The sequence below is a fragment of the Lutra lutra genome, chromosome 7, assembly GCF_902655055.1.
Source record: "Lutra lutra chromosome 7, mLutLut1.2, whole genome shotgun sequence".
NCBI lineage: Eukaryota > Metazoa > Chordata > Mammalia > Carnivora > Mustelidae > Lutra > Lutra lutra.
Window position 1 is genome coordinate 84157304 of NC_062284.1, and position 14448 is coordinate 84171751.

Genomic DNA, 14448 nt, shown 5'->3' on the forward strand with positions numbered 1-14448 from the left:
ATGAGACCAGAGAGACAAAAAGAGACTTAATCATAGGAAGCAAATTGAGGGTTGCTGGAAAGGAGGGTGGCGGGATGGGGTAACTGGAGGTTGGACACAGGAGGGCATGTGATGTAATAAGCGCTGGCTATTACATACGACTGATGAAGTACAGACTTGTACCTCTGAAACCAATAATGCATTATATGTTGAATTAAAAATTTGAAAGGAAGAAAAAGAGGGTCAGGCCCAGTAAGGCTTATAGACTGGGCTAGATGTCTGCACCTGGTTTGGAAAAGCTTATACAATATTAACGTTCTATAGCAAAACTATAGAAGTTGAGCTCAAGCTGATATTTTTGGAGAGAGGCACTACAGGTTAAACAGTTTAAAGTATTAGTAAGACAAGTCTGGCTGGTTTAAGAGGAAAACTGCTTTAGCGGAATTAGAGTGGTTCAAGGCCTTATGAATAACACCAAGCAGGGGCGCCCGGGTGGCTTAGTGGGTTAAAGCCAATGCCTTTAGCTCAGGTCATGATCCCAGGGTCCTGGGACTGAGCCCCGCATTGGGCTCTCTGCTCAGCGGGGAGCCTGCTTCCTCCTCTCTCTCTCTGCCTACTTGTGATCTCTGTCTGTCAAATAAATAAATAAAATCTTTAAAAAAGCAAAAAGAAAAAAAAAAGCATTTATAAACTCCTAAGTTAGAACTCCTACTCACACTTTTTCAAAGTAAAGCCAAAACTCAAAAGCACAAGCATATTTGTGTACTTTTTGTTTTGAAGACTCTGCTAACACATTTGACAGAGACACACACACACAAAAAAGTAAGACAAAAAGACAAAACAAGAAAAAGAAAAGCTTTTTGCCTAACATGGAATTCCGAGCGAAAAACCTAGTGTTTAGTTGCCTAAACGCCTAAACACCAATTTCGAGATTAGTTGCAAAACCTAGTGTTTAGTTGCCTAAACGCCTAAACACCAATTTCGAGATTAGTTGCCTAAACACCAATTTCGAGACTTAAAAGCAGACGATTACTCGACTACGAAGAAGATATCCAAGAAGAAAGTCAACACCGCCTTCCGTTATACCATTAAATCAGGGGAAAGCGCGAACGCAGTCCCCCACTACCACAAATTATGCAGTCGAGTTTCCCACATTTGGGGAAATCGCAGGGGTCAGCACATCCGGAGTGCAATGGATAAGCCTCGCCCTGGGAAAACCACCTTCGTGATCATGGTATCTCCCCTGCCAGGTAAGTATGAGTTGCTCCCCGCGCCCCCCACACACCCTCGCGCCCCACCCGCTCCTTACGCACGGTCACTTCCCTCCCGCCGCCCCCGCGACCCCCGCCCCCCCGCACCACCCCCGCCGCCCCCTCGCCCACCCGCGCAACCACGGCGGGCGCCTTCGTCGGGACCCACGCGGGCCCGGAGGGCTCGGGCGGGACGGGCCCGGCAGCCTCTGCGCGCCTGCTCCTCTGCATACGCCACGCCCTTGTCGTGACGTCCCCGAGCCCTGTCCCCCGCTCTGGGACAGCGGGTGTCCTCGTCGCCGCCGAGGCCGCGGATGCCTGCGGGGCAGGGGGGGCAGGGGGGGCGGGGTCGGGGGGGGACGGCGAGGGTGTCAGGACCTGGGAGACCAGAGAAGACGGGTCCCGGGGCGCCCAGAAGTTGAAGGCTCCACGGGGAATGGTTAGGGCTCGGGCTTGGCCTCACCTTCCTTTCGGCAAAAATTATACGCAATAGCAACGGAGTTGACGTTAAATACTAAGATGGGAGTTTTGTCACCAATTTAACATAAAATTATTTTAACCCCCATTGTGACCTTTCAGATTACGTGGTAACCTAATCTTGCAACAGTGAAATAACATTCGAACAGAAAGCATCAGGGCAAGGAGTCCATTCGCAGAGTAGATGCATGGACTGGGGACAGGTGTTGAATAGTCTCTGAAAACCAAAGGAAAAAAAATGTCACATTTCCATCCTGCAGGGTGAGCTTACCTCTTTCAGGCTGTCTAGATTTACCTTTTCTTCTTCTATACAAGGAGATCCTATCTGGATATCAAGTGTAAATATCCTTTCCAGATATGACCAAAATGATTGAACTGTTGTATGTCCTTGGGTGACTGCTGCTCAGGAACAAAGCAAGGCAAGAGACGGGACTAGAGATTATAGGGTTAGCAAAGACTCCCCTGAGGTTCTAGAAGCATAAAGATCCAAGGAAACATAGTAAAGCTTTTTTTTTTTTTTAATTGAAAAAAGGAAAATTATCAAAATCAAGAAATTCACACTGATACAATATTGTTACTCTACAGGAGTTATTCCATTTCCATCTGTTGTCCCAATAACATCCTTTATAGCAAAGGAAAATTCAAAATCACATATTGCTTTCAATTACTGAGTCTCTTTAACCTTCTTTAATCTGAAATAGCTCTCAGGTAATTCTTTGCATTTCATTTTGTAGGCATTTTTGAAGACTACAGGCCAGTTATTTTGTAGAATATCCTTCAGTTTTTGAGTTGTCCCATGTTTCCTCATAAGTACATTAAGGTATGCATTTTTTTAAGATTTTACTTATTTATTTTAAAAAAAGATTTTACTTGTTTATATATTTACTTACTTACTTACTTATTTCTATGAGCAGGGAGCCCGATGAGGGTTTTGATCCCAGGACCCTGAAATGATGACCTAAGCCAAAGGCAGATGCTTAACCAACTGAGCCACCCAGGCACCCTTCAGGTATGCATTTTTGACAGGAACACCACAGAAATGATATTGTGTCTTTTATGGGTTGGCTCATGTCCCTCCCCAAAATATGTTGAAGTCCTCAACCCCAGCACCTATGAATGTGACTCTATTTGGAAATATGATCTTTGCGGTTACCATCCTGTTAAGTAAGGTGAGGTCACTAGAGTAGGCCCTGATCCACTGTGACTGTTTTCCTTATAAGAAGAAAATGCCATGTAAAGATACTTGCACACAGAACAGTATCTGATAACAGAAGCAGTGATGGTAGTAATGTAGCTGCAGGCTGAAGACTGACTGTCACCACAGGAAACTAGGGGATGGCAAGGAAAGGTTCTATGCAAAGTCTCAGAGAGACTGCGGGAACCTTGCCTTTGGACCCCTAGCTTCCATAACTGTGAGAGAACACATTTCTGTTTTTGTAAGCGATCTTATTTGTGGTACTTTTTATGACAGACCTAGCAAATTAACATAGTGTCCTCCTCTGGGCATCACATTCGGAGGCACATGACTCAGTTTGTTCAATTATTGGTAGTATTAACATTGATTACTTAGGGGTGCCTGGGTGGCCCTGTCCATTAAGTGTCAGCTAAAGCTGACCCCCTCAGGGTCCTGGGATTGAGCCTCCCAGTGGGCTCCCCACTCAGCGAGGTGTCTATTTGGCCACCTCAGGCAAGTAGTGGGAGGGGCAGAGGAAGAGAATCTTCAGGCAGACTTCCCACTGAGTGTGGGAGCCAGCGGGGGATAAGGGGGGAAGCAGTGGGGGGGGGGGGTTCGATATCAACACCCATGAGATGATGACCTGAGCCAAAACCAAGAGTCAGACCCTTAACCAACTGAACCACCCAGGCGCCCCTCTGACAAGAGTTTTTAGCATTCATTGATGACTCTTGCATCATAATTGACAACTGGTGATCTTCTCATTCTATCAGTCATTTATTAGTTGACATTGTATTGTAAGAAAGAACTTTCCCTCCTTCCCTATGTACTGTCAATATAAACTCATGGTTGTCATTTTATTCAGTTGTTTGTAACCCATAACTGTTTTAAAATTTATTTTGATGTTCAATGAAAGCCCCTTTTAGGGGGGCTACTGTGGATTGCTGCTTGGCCTTTGGGCTAAGATCAAGTGCAGGGTGGCTACTGTATACTTTTGACATGTCCATAAAATTTTTGGAGCATTTCCTTATCTTTTGGCACAAAATGTTCCAGGGCCATTTGTACCTTTCTTGACTCCTGAAAATTATCTATTTCTCCGAAGAGGCCTGGTTCTTTTCAGTGGAGAATGGCATTTAGAAAGCAGTATCATGGTAGTAGGTATACTTAATGCTACTGTCTTTGCTTCTAGTCGCCTTCAGTGGGCAGAGGTAAAAAAAAAAAATACATGTTTCCTACACGTATCTGTTTCTCTTAAAAATAATGAGCCCATACCGATACCTTCAATTCTGACTTTCACTTGAACACACATGGTTCCCCGTTTGCCCTCCATCATTCCATATTTGTATCTCTTTTCTTCAGCAGTGAGGACCTTGACTCCCCAACATCCATTGACTCATTAGCTCAACCTACAATACATGCAACATTAGTACAGAATTATTACAACCAGGTAGCTATGAAATACAAACCTACTATGGGCCAGTTCAGTATTTGTTTGCACTTCTTGTCTTTGGACTTGAAGATATTTATAGTCAATGTACTATGTCCAAAAGTCATTTCAATTGGTTATTTCTGTTTATTTCAGTGTGGTTACACCATTCATCTAAGATAGTTAAGTTCAATTATGCTCATATTCAATTTTAGAGATTTCCCCGCTGCAATTTAATAATATATGTAAAAGATTAATAGAGTTACAAAACTCTGAATTATAAAAAATAAAACTTTGAGCCCTCAACCCCAGTCCCTTCTCTGCATCCCAACTCCTCTATCCCTTAACCACTTTTTTTCTCTCTTCTACTTCATATTGCTTGTTTGCTTGCTTCTCTCTCCCTGTTCCATTCTGTATTGGTGCACAAAAACACCACCCTAAAACTTGAGAGCTTTGAAACAATAACTGCCATCAATTTGGATCGCAAATATGCAATTTTGGCAGGCATTACTCTGCTCCCTGGTGTTTGGGGTCTCAGTTTGAGACTGAAACAGCTGGGGACTAGCTATGCACCTCTCTTTCTATGCATCTTTCTCCGCAAAGCCTTTGGCTTCTTCACAACATGGTAGCCTCAAAGTAATCAAGCCTTCTTCCATGGTATCTCAAGTCTCCCAGACAGGGTTCCCAGACACCCAAATGGAAGTGGTAAAATTTCTTCTGATCCCTGAACAACATTTTTGCCACATTGAGAGAATTCCCTGAAGAACATTTTTGCCACATTGGCTGGGTCAAGCAAGTCACTACATTCCAGTTTCCAGGGGAAGAAATAAACCCATCTCTCAATGGACAGAGTAGCAGAGATTTTTAAAAAAGTTAACAGTTTACGATCTAAAAAATTGTGTTTGGCTCACCATCTAAAGGCAAAATGAGAGTGCGTCACCTGGGTGGCTCAGTCTTCCAACTCTTGATCCCGGATCAGGTGTTGATCTGAGGGTCCAGAGTTCAGGCTCAAGTGTTAGGCTCCACACCAGGCGTGGAGTCTACTTTAAAAAAAAAAGAAATAGTTAAACAGATTAACTGGAATGTTTCAGAAACTGTGAATTGGCTAGAAAAAAGAAGAGTATACTTATAGTATACTTGCAATTTTTCAAGTGTTTTAAAATACTTTCTGTTTTAGCAGCATTATGTACTTGACCACTGCATAATTTGTTCAGTGGATGAAGTTTGCACTTTGTCCTGGTTTCAAGGTTAACTTTTTTTTCCCCCTTAGGGCGTTTGAGGGTTTGTTTTGGTTTTTGGTTTTTTGAGGGGTTTCTTTATGTTTTTTGTTTGTTTTTTAGAGAGGTGGGGATGAGCAGAGGGAGACATACAAGCAGGCTCTACACGGGCAAGCCAAATTGGGGGCTAGATCCCACCACCCGAGATCATGACCCGAGTGGAAATCAAGAGTCAGCCGCTTAACCCATTGACCCAGGCGCCCCTCCATTAGGTTTTACTAAGCTCACTTGTGTACGTTGAAGAAGTTCATACGTTAAAGTAGATTCTGACAGGCTTACTCAGGAAGATGCCATGAAAAATAATCCTTGTTAATTTGGCTGGGGGACATCTTACTACTTAAGTGCTTAAGGGGAGAGTGTAACTGAACCCAAGTGTAACTGAACCTTTGCCTGGTGCATACAATGGCAATCACTGAAACATCAGGTTTGCAGTAAGGAAAGGGCTTATTTGAGAGGCAGCCAAAGGAGGAGATTGGAGAGCAAGCCACCAATCTGCTTGCCTGAAGGGGGAGGGAACAAGTTTTTTTTATAACCATAGGGCCCGCATTATATACATATTGATGAAAAGAGCAGAGAAAGTTATGATGATGCACGAGGAAAGACGGAGCAGGTGCATTTAGCAAGTGCATATATAACATACTTTTCGTGTTCCCTTAGGGTGGAGACTTAACATCAGAAAAAAGCAAAATCCAGCCCCTTTCATCAGGAGATTATCATAGGTCATGCAGAAGGGGCTATGGGCATGCTCCAAGAGCTGGTATAAACTGGATGGGGACTTGGGTTGATTACCGTGGGTTAACAATATGGGTTGGAGGCTAGAGAACCGTATAGTTGACCTTGAATCCAGGCTTCTGCAGAGACAGTAGGATTGTTAGTAGGGTCAGAAAAGACACAAAAACTGATGACGGGGAAAGCGTTCTCTGAAAAACAAGCTTTAAATTTTCTGCTAGCTTCAACCTCATTAATCTTATAGGTCACATTTTCAGGATGGGAAAGTCCGCATAATAAACTGCCAGTGAGGATGAGTTCAGAGGAACTGGCTAAAACAAAATATACTTTCGATATATTTTAGCTTTCGGTAAGGTGGGGTCACCCTCTAGTTGGGCCCTCAACTGCTCAGAGCTGAGAGACCAGTCTTCTAGAGTCACCGCTCCAGGTGCGGACATCCTCGGCGCCCACACACCCGGTCTTCCTCCCCGCCCCGCAGGCATCCGCGGCCTCGGCGGGGACGAGGACACCCGCTGTCCCAGAGCCGGGGACAGGGCTCGGGGACGTCACGACAAGGGCGTGGCGTATGCAGAGGAGCAGGCGCGCAGAGGCTGCCGGGCCCGTCCCGCCCGAGCCCGCCGGGCCCGCGTGGGGCCCGACGAAGGCGCCCGCCGTGGTTGCGCGGGTGGGCGAGGGGGCGGCGGGGGGGGTGCGGGGGGCGGGGGTCGCGGGGGCGGCGGGAGGGAAGTGACCGTGTGTAAGGAGCGGGTGGGGCGCGAGGGTGCGTGGGGGGCGCGGGGAGCAACTCATACTTACCTGGCAGGGGAGATACCATGATCACGAAGGTGGTTTTCCCAGGGCGAGGCTTATCCATTGCACTCCGGATGTGCTGACCCCTGCGATTTCCCCAAATGTGGGAAACTCGACTGCATAATTTGTGGTAGTGGGGGACTGCGTTCGCGCTTTCCCCTGGCGTTTCTGGTTTCTCAAAGGAAGGTTTCTCTTGTATTCTTTCGGGTGTGCTGAGTCGTGGTTTGTGGTTTTCCTATTCCTACGGGTGCGCCTTGATCCTGCGGATTCACAGCGTGGTTCTTTTGCTTTTTCTCCCTTTTTCTCCGTTGGCACTGTAGTTGAAGTGCATTGTTCAGCCAGGCCCGGCAGCTGTTTTTAATGGAAAAAGCCCCTTTTCTTCTTCTTTGCGGGGTTACTTGCAAGGATTTGTCACCTTGGTTCGTGTGGTCCACTGCCCAGCGATTTTTTTGCTTTTTCTCCCTTTTTCTCCGTTGGCACTGTAGTTGAAGTGCATTGTTCAGCCAGGCCCGGCAGCTGTTTTTAATGGAAAAAGCCCCTTTTCTTCTTCTTTGCGGGGTTACTTGCAAGGATTTGTCACCTTGGTTCGTGTGGTCCACTGCCCAGCGATTTCAGCATCCTCTGGTCCCGTGGGCGCATGGTGGAGAAATGCCCCGTCCTAGGGGTTCCTGGGTGGTGCAAGGAGTGAAGCGTCAGGTCAGACTCTTGCTTTCAGTTCAGGTCATCTCAGGGTTTCCGTGGAGCCTGTCTAAAGGTTCTCCCTCTCCCCCAAACAAGGAAGCAGCATCTGAGGCCTCACCTTGGCACCATCTACCGATCATAACACAGCAGTTTAACAAGAGTCCCATTCGGTTCTAGAGGCATTCAAGTTTGGGAAGCACTGATCTGACATAGTATATATTTTACTTTTCTAATTTTACCCTCCTGGGATGTAAGTCCCCCAGGGCTGGGATTCTGGTCTATTTTGTTGACGCTCCATGCACACTTGCCTGGAATAGCCCATGGCCATATAATAGGCTTTCAACATACTGAATGAATTCACTTACTGATCCCAGGCTTTAAAAAGTGGATTCCAAGCGGGTTCTGGATTCTAGCTCTGAGTCCACAGGTAAGATGACCAACACTCTCCTTCCTACAGAGACACCACAGAGTTGGAAGCACTCCCTGTCCCGTTTCATCAGTAGTACCTCTGAACATCATTTGCCGGAGCCCCTAAAAGAGCTGTACAGAACAGTCCCTGGACTCAGGGAGAGGATCCTCTAGTCTACACCCTCAGCATCCAATCTAGCCTCCTTCAGCCCCTTCTCCCATGAGAGAAGAATGGGATCATTTTACAGACATCAGAGAGAGGTAAGTCAGGGGTTAGCACCTTATATCTGTCACATGCCTGCCTCTCTTGCTCATCCATTGCTTCACCCTGGATCAAACAGTAGGGGACACGGACTTTATTTCTATCCTTTTGGGGTCTCCACAGGACTTGAAAATTAAATGGACATAAAACAGAATAACAGGAGGCGGGACTGGGTGACTCAGTCCACAGAGTGTGTGCCTTCAGCTCAGGTCATGATCCCAGGGCCCTGGATTGAGTTCTCCGTCGGGCTCCTTGTTCAATGGGGAGCCTGCTTCTCCCTCTGCCTGCTACTCCCCCAGCTTGTGCTCTCTCTACGTCGAATAAATAAAATCTTAAGGCATTAGGGACGCCTGGGTGGCTCAGTTGGTTAAGCGGCTGCCTTTGGCTCGGGTCATGATCCCAGCGTCCTGGGATCGAGTCCCACATCGGGCTCCTTGCTCGGCGGGGAGCCTGCTTCTCCCTCTGCCTCTGCCTATCACTCTGCCTGGGCTCGTGCTCTCTCTCTCTCTCTCTAACAAATAAATAAATAAAATCTTTTTTAAAAAAAATCTTGGGGCGCCTGGGTGGCTCAGTGGGTTAAAGCCTCTGCCTTCATTCAGCTCAGGTCATGATCCCAGGGTCCTGGGATCGAGCCCCGCATCGGGCTCTCTGCTCAGTGGGGCGCCTGCTTCCTCCTCTCTCTCTGACTGTCTCTCTGCCTGCTTGTGATCTCTGTCTGTCAAATAAATAAATAAAATCTTTTTAAAAAAAAATCTTAAGGCATTAAAAAAACAAAAACAAAAACAAAACAAAACCAGAGAAAGAGGAGGCAAGCGTACAGATTTTTACATGTACATAGGAGACCACGTAGTAAAATGAAGACCCAAAGAGGCAGCGAGGTGGGTCTCCAAGAAGCTCGGGTTCCTTTTACTTTTTCTTTTATTTATTTGAAGACCAAGATCTGGTGCTTCGTGGTCACGGATACTGCTGTGTCCTGGCGCCTATTTTATTCCACAGATTATAATGCATTATTATCCTTACCTTGATTTGGCCAGCGGGAAGCCTTTCAAACTGGCCCTCGTGTGCCTGACACGTCCACGTCGGTCACCGCACGTTGCTCTACTTTTTGGCACAGCTACGCGTTCCGGGGCTTGACGAGGCCGGGTGCAGACCCAGCCGTGAGGGCCATGCTGGTGGCGTGGCTCCTTGGACGCTCCCTTGCCCACCGACCTGGATTCCTGAAACGGGTCAAGATTCTCTGGACTTCCCGGAGAGGCCCTGGAGTCAGAGAGAGAGAAGGGAATGCCAGTGCCCGGGATGGACTCCCTGCCCTGGCTCCCCTGCACTCCGATCCCATCTAGCGTGTGCCCAAGACCACTCCCCCCACCCACTGAGAGTCCCACAGAGGCCCAGCAAGCCACAGGTGCTCAGCCTTCCCCTCACTTCAGTGCCGCCACCACCTGACTGGGTAGCAGGCACCGCTGCACTTGCAAGGCTGGGGGGCAGCACCTTGGAAGCCCCCTGCTGCTCTCCATGACACCCCAGCCGGGAAGGGTCGGCCATGCTGGGGCCCAGGCTTGCATTGGCTGGTCACCAAAACCCAATGCCCTGCGCCCCCCCCCCCCCGTCCCTGCTCTTTCCCCAAAGCGCCAGAGCGAGGTCCCCAGGGATGCCACCCCTCCACATCCCATCAGGGGCCACATCCAGTGAAGGTCTTAAGGTGTTCTCCTTGGTTCCTGTCTGCTGGTCTCTGTAGGTAGTGACCTTGGAGGCTGGGGTTTCTCTGTGGCTTCAAAGGTCTTCACCTGTTGGGCTTCCCTGGCAGGCCCTCCTGATCCCGTGGAAAGTATGGCTCAGTCCATCTCAGTTAGCAGTGGTACAGTGGGATTGACACTGGGTTGGGGAGAGAACCAAGAGGAGCCTGCCAGGAGACGAAGACGTGTGGGGAGACACAGTCTTCAGTCTGAGAGGCAGAAGCAATGGGGAAAAGGAGCCCGTGGGCTCCGAGGTCAGGGATGGCAGTGGCTGGGTCCCCGAGGCTCCCAAGGGCCACACTCCCCTTGGAGTCCCATTGGAGTCCCCTCTGGGATGCGTTCCACCTGTACTTCGAGATTCTGGAGTCTCCTTCCCGCAGGAAGGAGGAGAACAGGGAGGACCATTCTCTGGAGTTCTCTGCACCCACACTCCTCCCCCCAGCAACCTGGCTCTGGCTCCAAGGTGAAGCCCATGTTCTCCGCGCGGTGTCCTCTGGCTGGGCCTCAGGATCTGGCTCTTCAGGCCCTGCCAATCTAGCCTGCAGGCCCGGCGCTAAGTCAGCCGGCTGCTCAGAACCCGCAAGAGGGCCAAGGAGGTGAACGTGTGTGCCCGTCCACGCTGGCAGCTGCCCCGCCCCACCCCACCCCTACCCCCACCCTCCTGCGCCCTGCCTTCAGCCCTCATTGCCCCGACTCTCTCGGGCTCTGTCTGAGCTCTAAGTCTGCGCTGTGGCCGCCGATCTCACTCCTCCTCCCCCCATCCCTTCCTACAGGTGGAGACCCCTGCGGTCAGTGGCCAGAAAGCGGGCAGGATGGAAATATCTCATCGTTTCTACCTCCCTCCATCGGGTGTAGCCAGAGAATCGGAGAATCGGTGTGGGGGGTTTACCGCACCCCCAGCGCAGTAGGGAGGAGGCTTGTACCGAGTGTGAGCAGTCCGCGCTCCCTCAGCAGGAGCACCTGCCTTCCACCCGACGCCAGGGCTACGAGAGCAGGTGCAAAGGCGCGGGAAAACGGAAGTGTACCCGGGCCGCACCCCGTCCTCACACCGACGGAACCACGACGTTCTCAGCCACACTGGCCAGGCCCATGGAGGCCCCTGCTGCACTTCGCTTCTGCCAACGTCAGCCTCGAAGCAAGCGCACGACTGGCGATGGCTTGGAAAACCTCAGGGTGACAGTTCTGTCCCACGAGCAGAGTAAGCGGGTCCGCGAAGAGGCTCTTCCGGCGCCGTAATTCTGGATGTTTCTACACCACCTGAAAGACAGGGAAGGAGAAAGACAGACAGACAGACAGACAGACGGCGGCTGGGAGAGACAGAAGCGGTGACCGTCCCCGGAGGCCGGGTAGGAGACGGCCCCAGCTCGAGAGGGACAGTTGTCCTGAAGGAAGCCGCGGTGCTCCCTGCCGCATGGGAGGACCCGTCCGCTTGTCAGCCGCGCGGGCCGGCGGGAGGCAGACCCTCTCGGGCCACCTGCTGGTGCGGAGCCGGAGTCGCGGGGGGAAACCAGCGCCGAGGGCGTGGGACCGGGCGGCGCCGAGCCGAGGCTGCAGCCGCGCGGACCCGGAGCGCCGCAGGGCTCGTGGCGGCCCACGGCGGCAGGAAGGCCCGGGGTGCTCCCGGGGCGGCGGCACACCCGCAGCCGAAGAGGCGAAGGTCCCGAAGGGCTTCCGGCCTCGGGCTGGGAAGGCGAGGCAGCCGGGGGGCCGCCGGGGGGCCGGGGCCGGGCGCGAGGGGGCGGTGGCTTCCCCGACGGCGCAAAAGCGTCGGGCGCGTCCTTCGAGCCGGAGTCGAACCAGCGACCTAAGGATGTCCACGCCTCTCCGGCCTACAGTCCTCCGCTCTGCCAGCTGAGCTATCGAAGGCTGCGCGCTGGCGGGCCTGAGGCCGGGCTTTTTCTCGAAATGACGGAGGCCACGGCGCGGCCGTGCGGGACGTCCAGCGGGCCCTGACGCGCTCCGAAGCCATCCCAGAGAAGAGCCGAGTCCCCGCGGCCGCAGAGCCCGTTCCGCGCGGGGCAGCGAATCCCCTGCGCTCGGCGGCCGCCCGGGGCGGGGGCGGGGGCGGGGGGGCGCATCCCGGGCGTGGCGGCCGAGACGCCTGGGCGCGTGCTCTCCCCCGTGGCCTCAGGTGCCCTCCCGGCGCCCCCTTCTACAGGTGGGGCCACCAGGGTCCGTGGCCCGGGAGCGGGAAAGAGGGGGAAGGAGGGGCGTTGGCGAACCCCACGCGCGGGCTGGGCGACCAAGGCCTTGCCGAGCGGAGGAGGGGACCCCACTGGATTGCGCACCAGGTAGGCGGCTTGGAACCGCCCAGCTACCTGCTGGTTTGTGGGCGCCTTCAGGCCAAAATAACCCTTGGGCCAAAATGACACTTGGTGGTGGTGCAGCCGATGATGCCGGCGTTCGCAGCCAAGATCGTCTCGTTCGGATTCCGCAGGTCTCCTAATTTCCCTGCTTTCACCCTTGCAGCCAGGTTTTTTTCTTTTAATTTAATTCATTATTACTCCCCCCGCCCCCGCCCCCGGTGCCAAGAGGAGTGGGAGGGGAAAGATTCCGATCAAGCCACTCCTCTGCTCAAAACCTTTCAGTTTAGGGGTACCTGGCTGGCTCAGTCGGTAGAGCATGTAGCTCTTGATCTCAGGGTTGTGAGTTCGACTCCCCACACACACCACACCCCCCACCCACTGGGTGTAGAGTTATTATTTTTTTTTTTTAAGATTTTATTTTAAAGTAGTAAGCCCGGGGGGAGATCTTACTTAAACAAACAAAGACAGGGCGCCTGGGTGGCTCAGTGGGTTAAGGCCTCTGCCTTCGGCTCCGGTCATGATCCTGGGGTCCTGGGATCAGGTCCCGCATCGGGCTCTCTGCTCAGCGGGGAGCCTGCTTCCTCCTCTCTCTGCCTGCCTCTCTGCCTACTTGTGATCTCTCTCTGTCAAATAAGTAAATAAAATCTTAAACAAACAAACAGAGCAAACCAACCAACCAACCAACCAACCAACCAACCTTTTGGTTCACTCAGATTGCCAGTCTTAATGATCATCGCGGAGTGCAGTGGTCGCTGGAGCTGCCCGGCTGGTCTGTTCTGAGGAAAGGCTCCGCAGGGGGATGGACCCAGCCAGGGAAGGCTCACACCCGAGAGGGACTACAGATGGCACTCACTACCAGAGGTGGAAGTCCAAGTCAAGAGCGTCTGTCAGCTGTACCCAAGGTGATCTCAGCAGCAGTAAGTACCTGTGGTGGATTTCCGGGCGAAACGGAGCCGGGCCTTCTTAGCTGAGACACCAACAGCTGGCTAAAGCAGTGTTGGAACATCCAGGTAGCTGAATTCCAAGGGGAAATACAAATATTATCCACCAAGGGGCGCCTGAGTGGCTCAGCGGGTTGAGTGTCTGATTCTTGATGTCAGCTCTGGTCATGATCTCAGGGTTGTGAGATCGAACCCCAGGATCGGCTCTGCACTGGGCTTGGAACCTGCTTATGCTTCTCTTTCTCCTTCTCCCACTGCCCCTCCCCTCCCTGCTCTCTTGCTTTCTCTTAATCCCCGCCCCCACCCTCCAAAAGCCATAGAAAGGTAGTCCTACAATGATTTTCAAGACCCTCATGATCTTACTCCCACCTAGTCACCTCTCTGACTCTCTAATTTTGTCCAACCCTTCAATGTTGCTCTAGACACAGGGCCTCCTTGCTATTCACACACAGTCCTACCTGGGCCTTTGCTCCAGCTTGACCTCTGTGCTCTGGATGCTTTTCCCCAGATAGCCCATGACCCACTCCCTCACCTCCTCCCAGCCTTTGCTCACAGAGCACCTTCTCAACGTAGCCTCTTCTGACCACCCAATCCACCTCACTGCCTGTGCCCCTAACTCCGCTCCAGATCCCCTCTCTCTCCTCAATGCTTTCTTTTCTCAGCTCCTAACACCTACCAGAGTACTTAAGTACCTATTGTGTCCATTGTCAGTATTCTCCCACTCCCCCTGTCCCTCCTACAATAGAGGAGTGCCCAGAGGCCTTTTTGTCTTTTGTCACCCATTCCCAAAGTATGCATCTATATTCAGCCAGGGGTTGTCGAACGGACAAACTCTCCACGTCCTCGTCCTCGAAGAGGCAATGAGACTGCACAAGGAGGGGCCAGGAGCCAGGGTTCAGCCAGGGGGAGGTGCAGAGTTACCTTGTTTGATCACAGAACAGGGTCTCTTCAGTTGAGAACTGTAGAACTCTCCTCTCTGCCCATAACAATCCCTCCAAACTGTTTCCTTTCCTGAG

General features: G+C 51.5%; 1 protein-coding gene, 1 long non-coding RNA gene and 3 other non-coding genes across 6 annotated transcripts; 2 read left to right on the top strand and 3 right to left on the bottom strand.

The window, feature by feature from the left end:
- Positions 1–1073: 1073 nt before the first annotated feature.
- LOC125105931 (U1 spliceosomal RNA) lies at positions 1074–1237 on the bottom strand. Its single transcript, XR_007129170.1, has one exon. It is a non-coding gene; the product is annotated as a U1 spliceosomal RNA (small nuclear RNA).
- A 5862-nt stretch (positions 1238–7099) lies between these two features.
- On the top strand, positions 7100–7263 carry LOC125105932 (U1 spliceosomal RNA). Its single transcript, XR_007129171.1, has one exon. It is a non-coding gene; the product is annotated as a U1 spliceosomal RNA (small nuclear RNA).
- On the bottom strand, positions 7104–10810 carry LOC125104582 (uncharacterized). 2 transcript variants are annotated; one of them, XR_007128658.1, is made up of 4 exons: positions 10237–10810; positions 9473–9709; positions 8148–8233; positions 7104–7769 (listed from the first exon to the last, which is right to left on the bottom strand). It is a non-coding gene; the product is annotated as an uncharacterized LOC125104582 (long non-coding RNA). The 2 variants fall into 2 exon arrangements; XR_007128657.1 differs by lacking the exon at positions 10237–10810 and having other exon boundaries at positions 9473–10035.
- Positions 10811–11596: 786 nt separating this feature from the next.
- LOC125104499 (translation initiation factor IF-2-like) lies at positions 11597–13566 on the top strand. The gene is made up of 3 exons (XM_047737083.1): positions 11597–11951; positions 12073–12476; positions 13205–13566. Exons 1-3 carry the CDS (start codon positions 11597–11599, stop codon positions 13460–13462), a joined length of 1017 nt encoding a protein of 338 aa, XP_047593039.1. The 3' UTR covers positions 13463–13566.
- Positions 11962–12051, bottom strand: TRNAY-GUA (transfer RNA tyrosine (anticodon GUA)). Its single transcript is given in 2 exon segments — positions 11962–11997; positions 12015–12051. It is a non-coding gene; the product is annotated as a tRNA-Tyr (tRNA).
- Positions 13567–14448: the final 882 nt, after the last annotated feature.

What these genes read in the sequence shown, in the direction of transcription:
- LOC125104499 (XM_047737083.1), top strand. Translation starts at nt 11,597, where the DNA reads ATGGGAGGACCCGTCCGCTTGTCAGCCGCGCGGGCCGGCGGGAGGCAG. An exon ending in TTCCCCGACGGCGCAAAAGC is followed by an intron (nt 11,952 to 12,072) that starts GTCGGGCGCGTC and finishes GGCGGGCCTGAG; the next exon opens with GCCGGGCTTTTTCTCGAAAT. An exon ending in CCCACTGGATTGCGCACCAG is followed by an intron (nt 12,477 to 13,204) that starts GTAGGCGGCTTG and finishes TGGTTCACTCAG; the next exon opens with ATTGCCAGTCTTAATGATCA.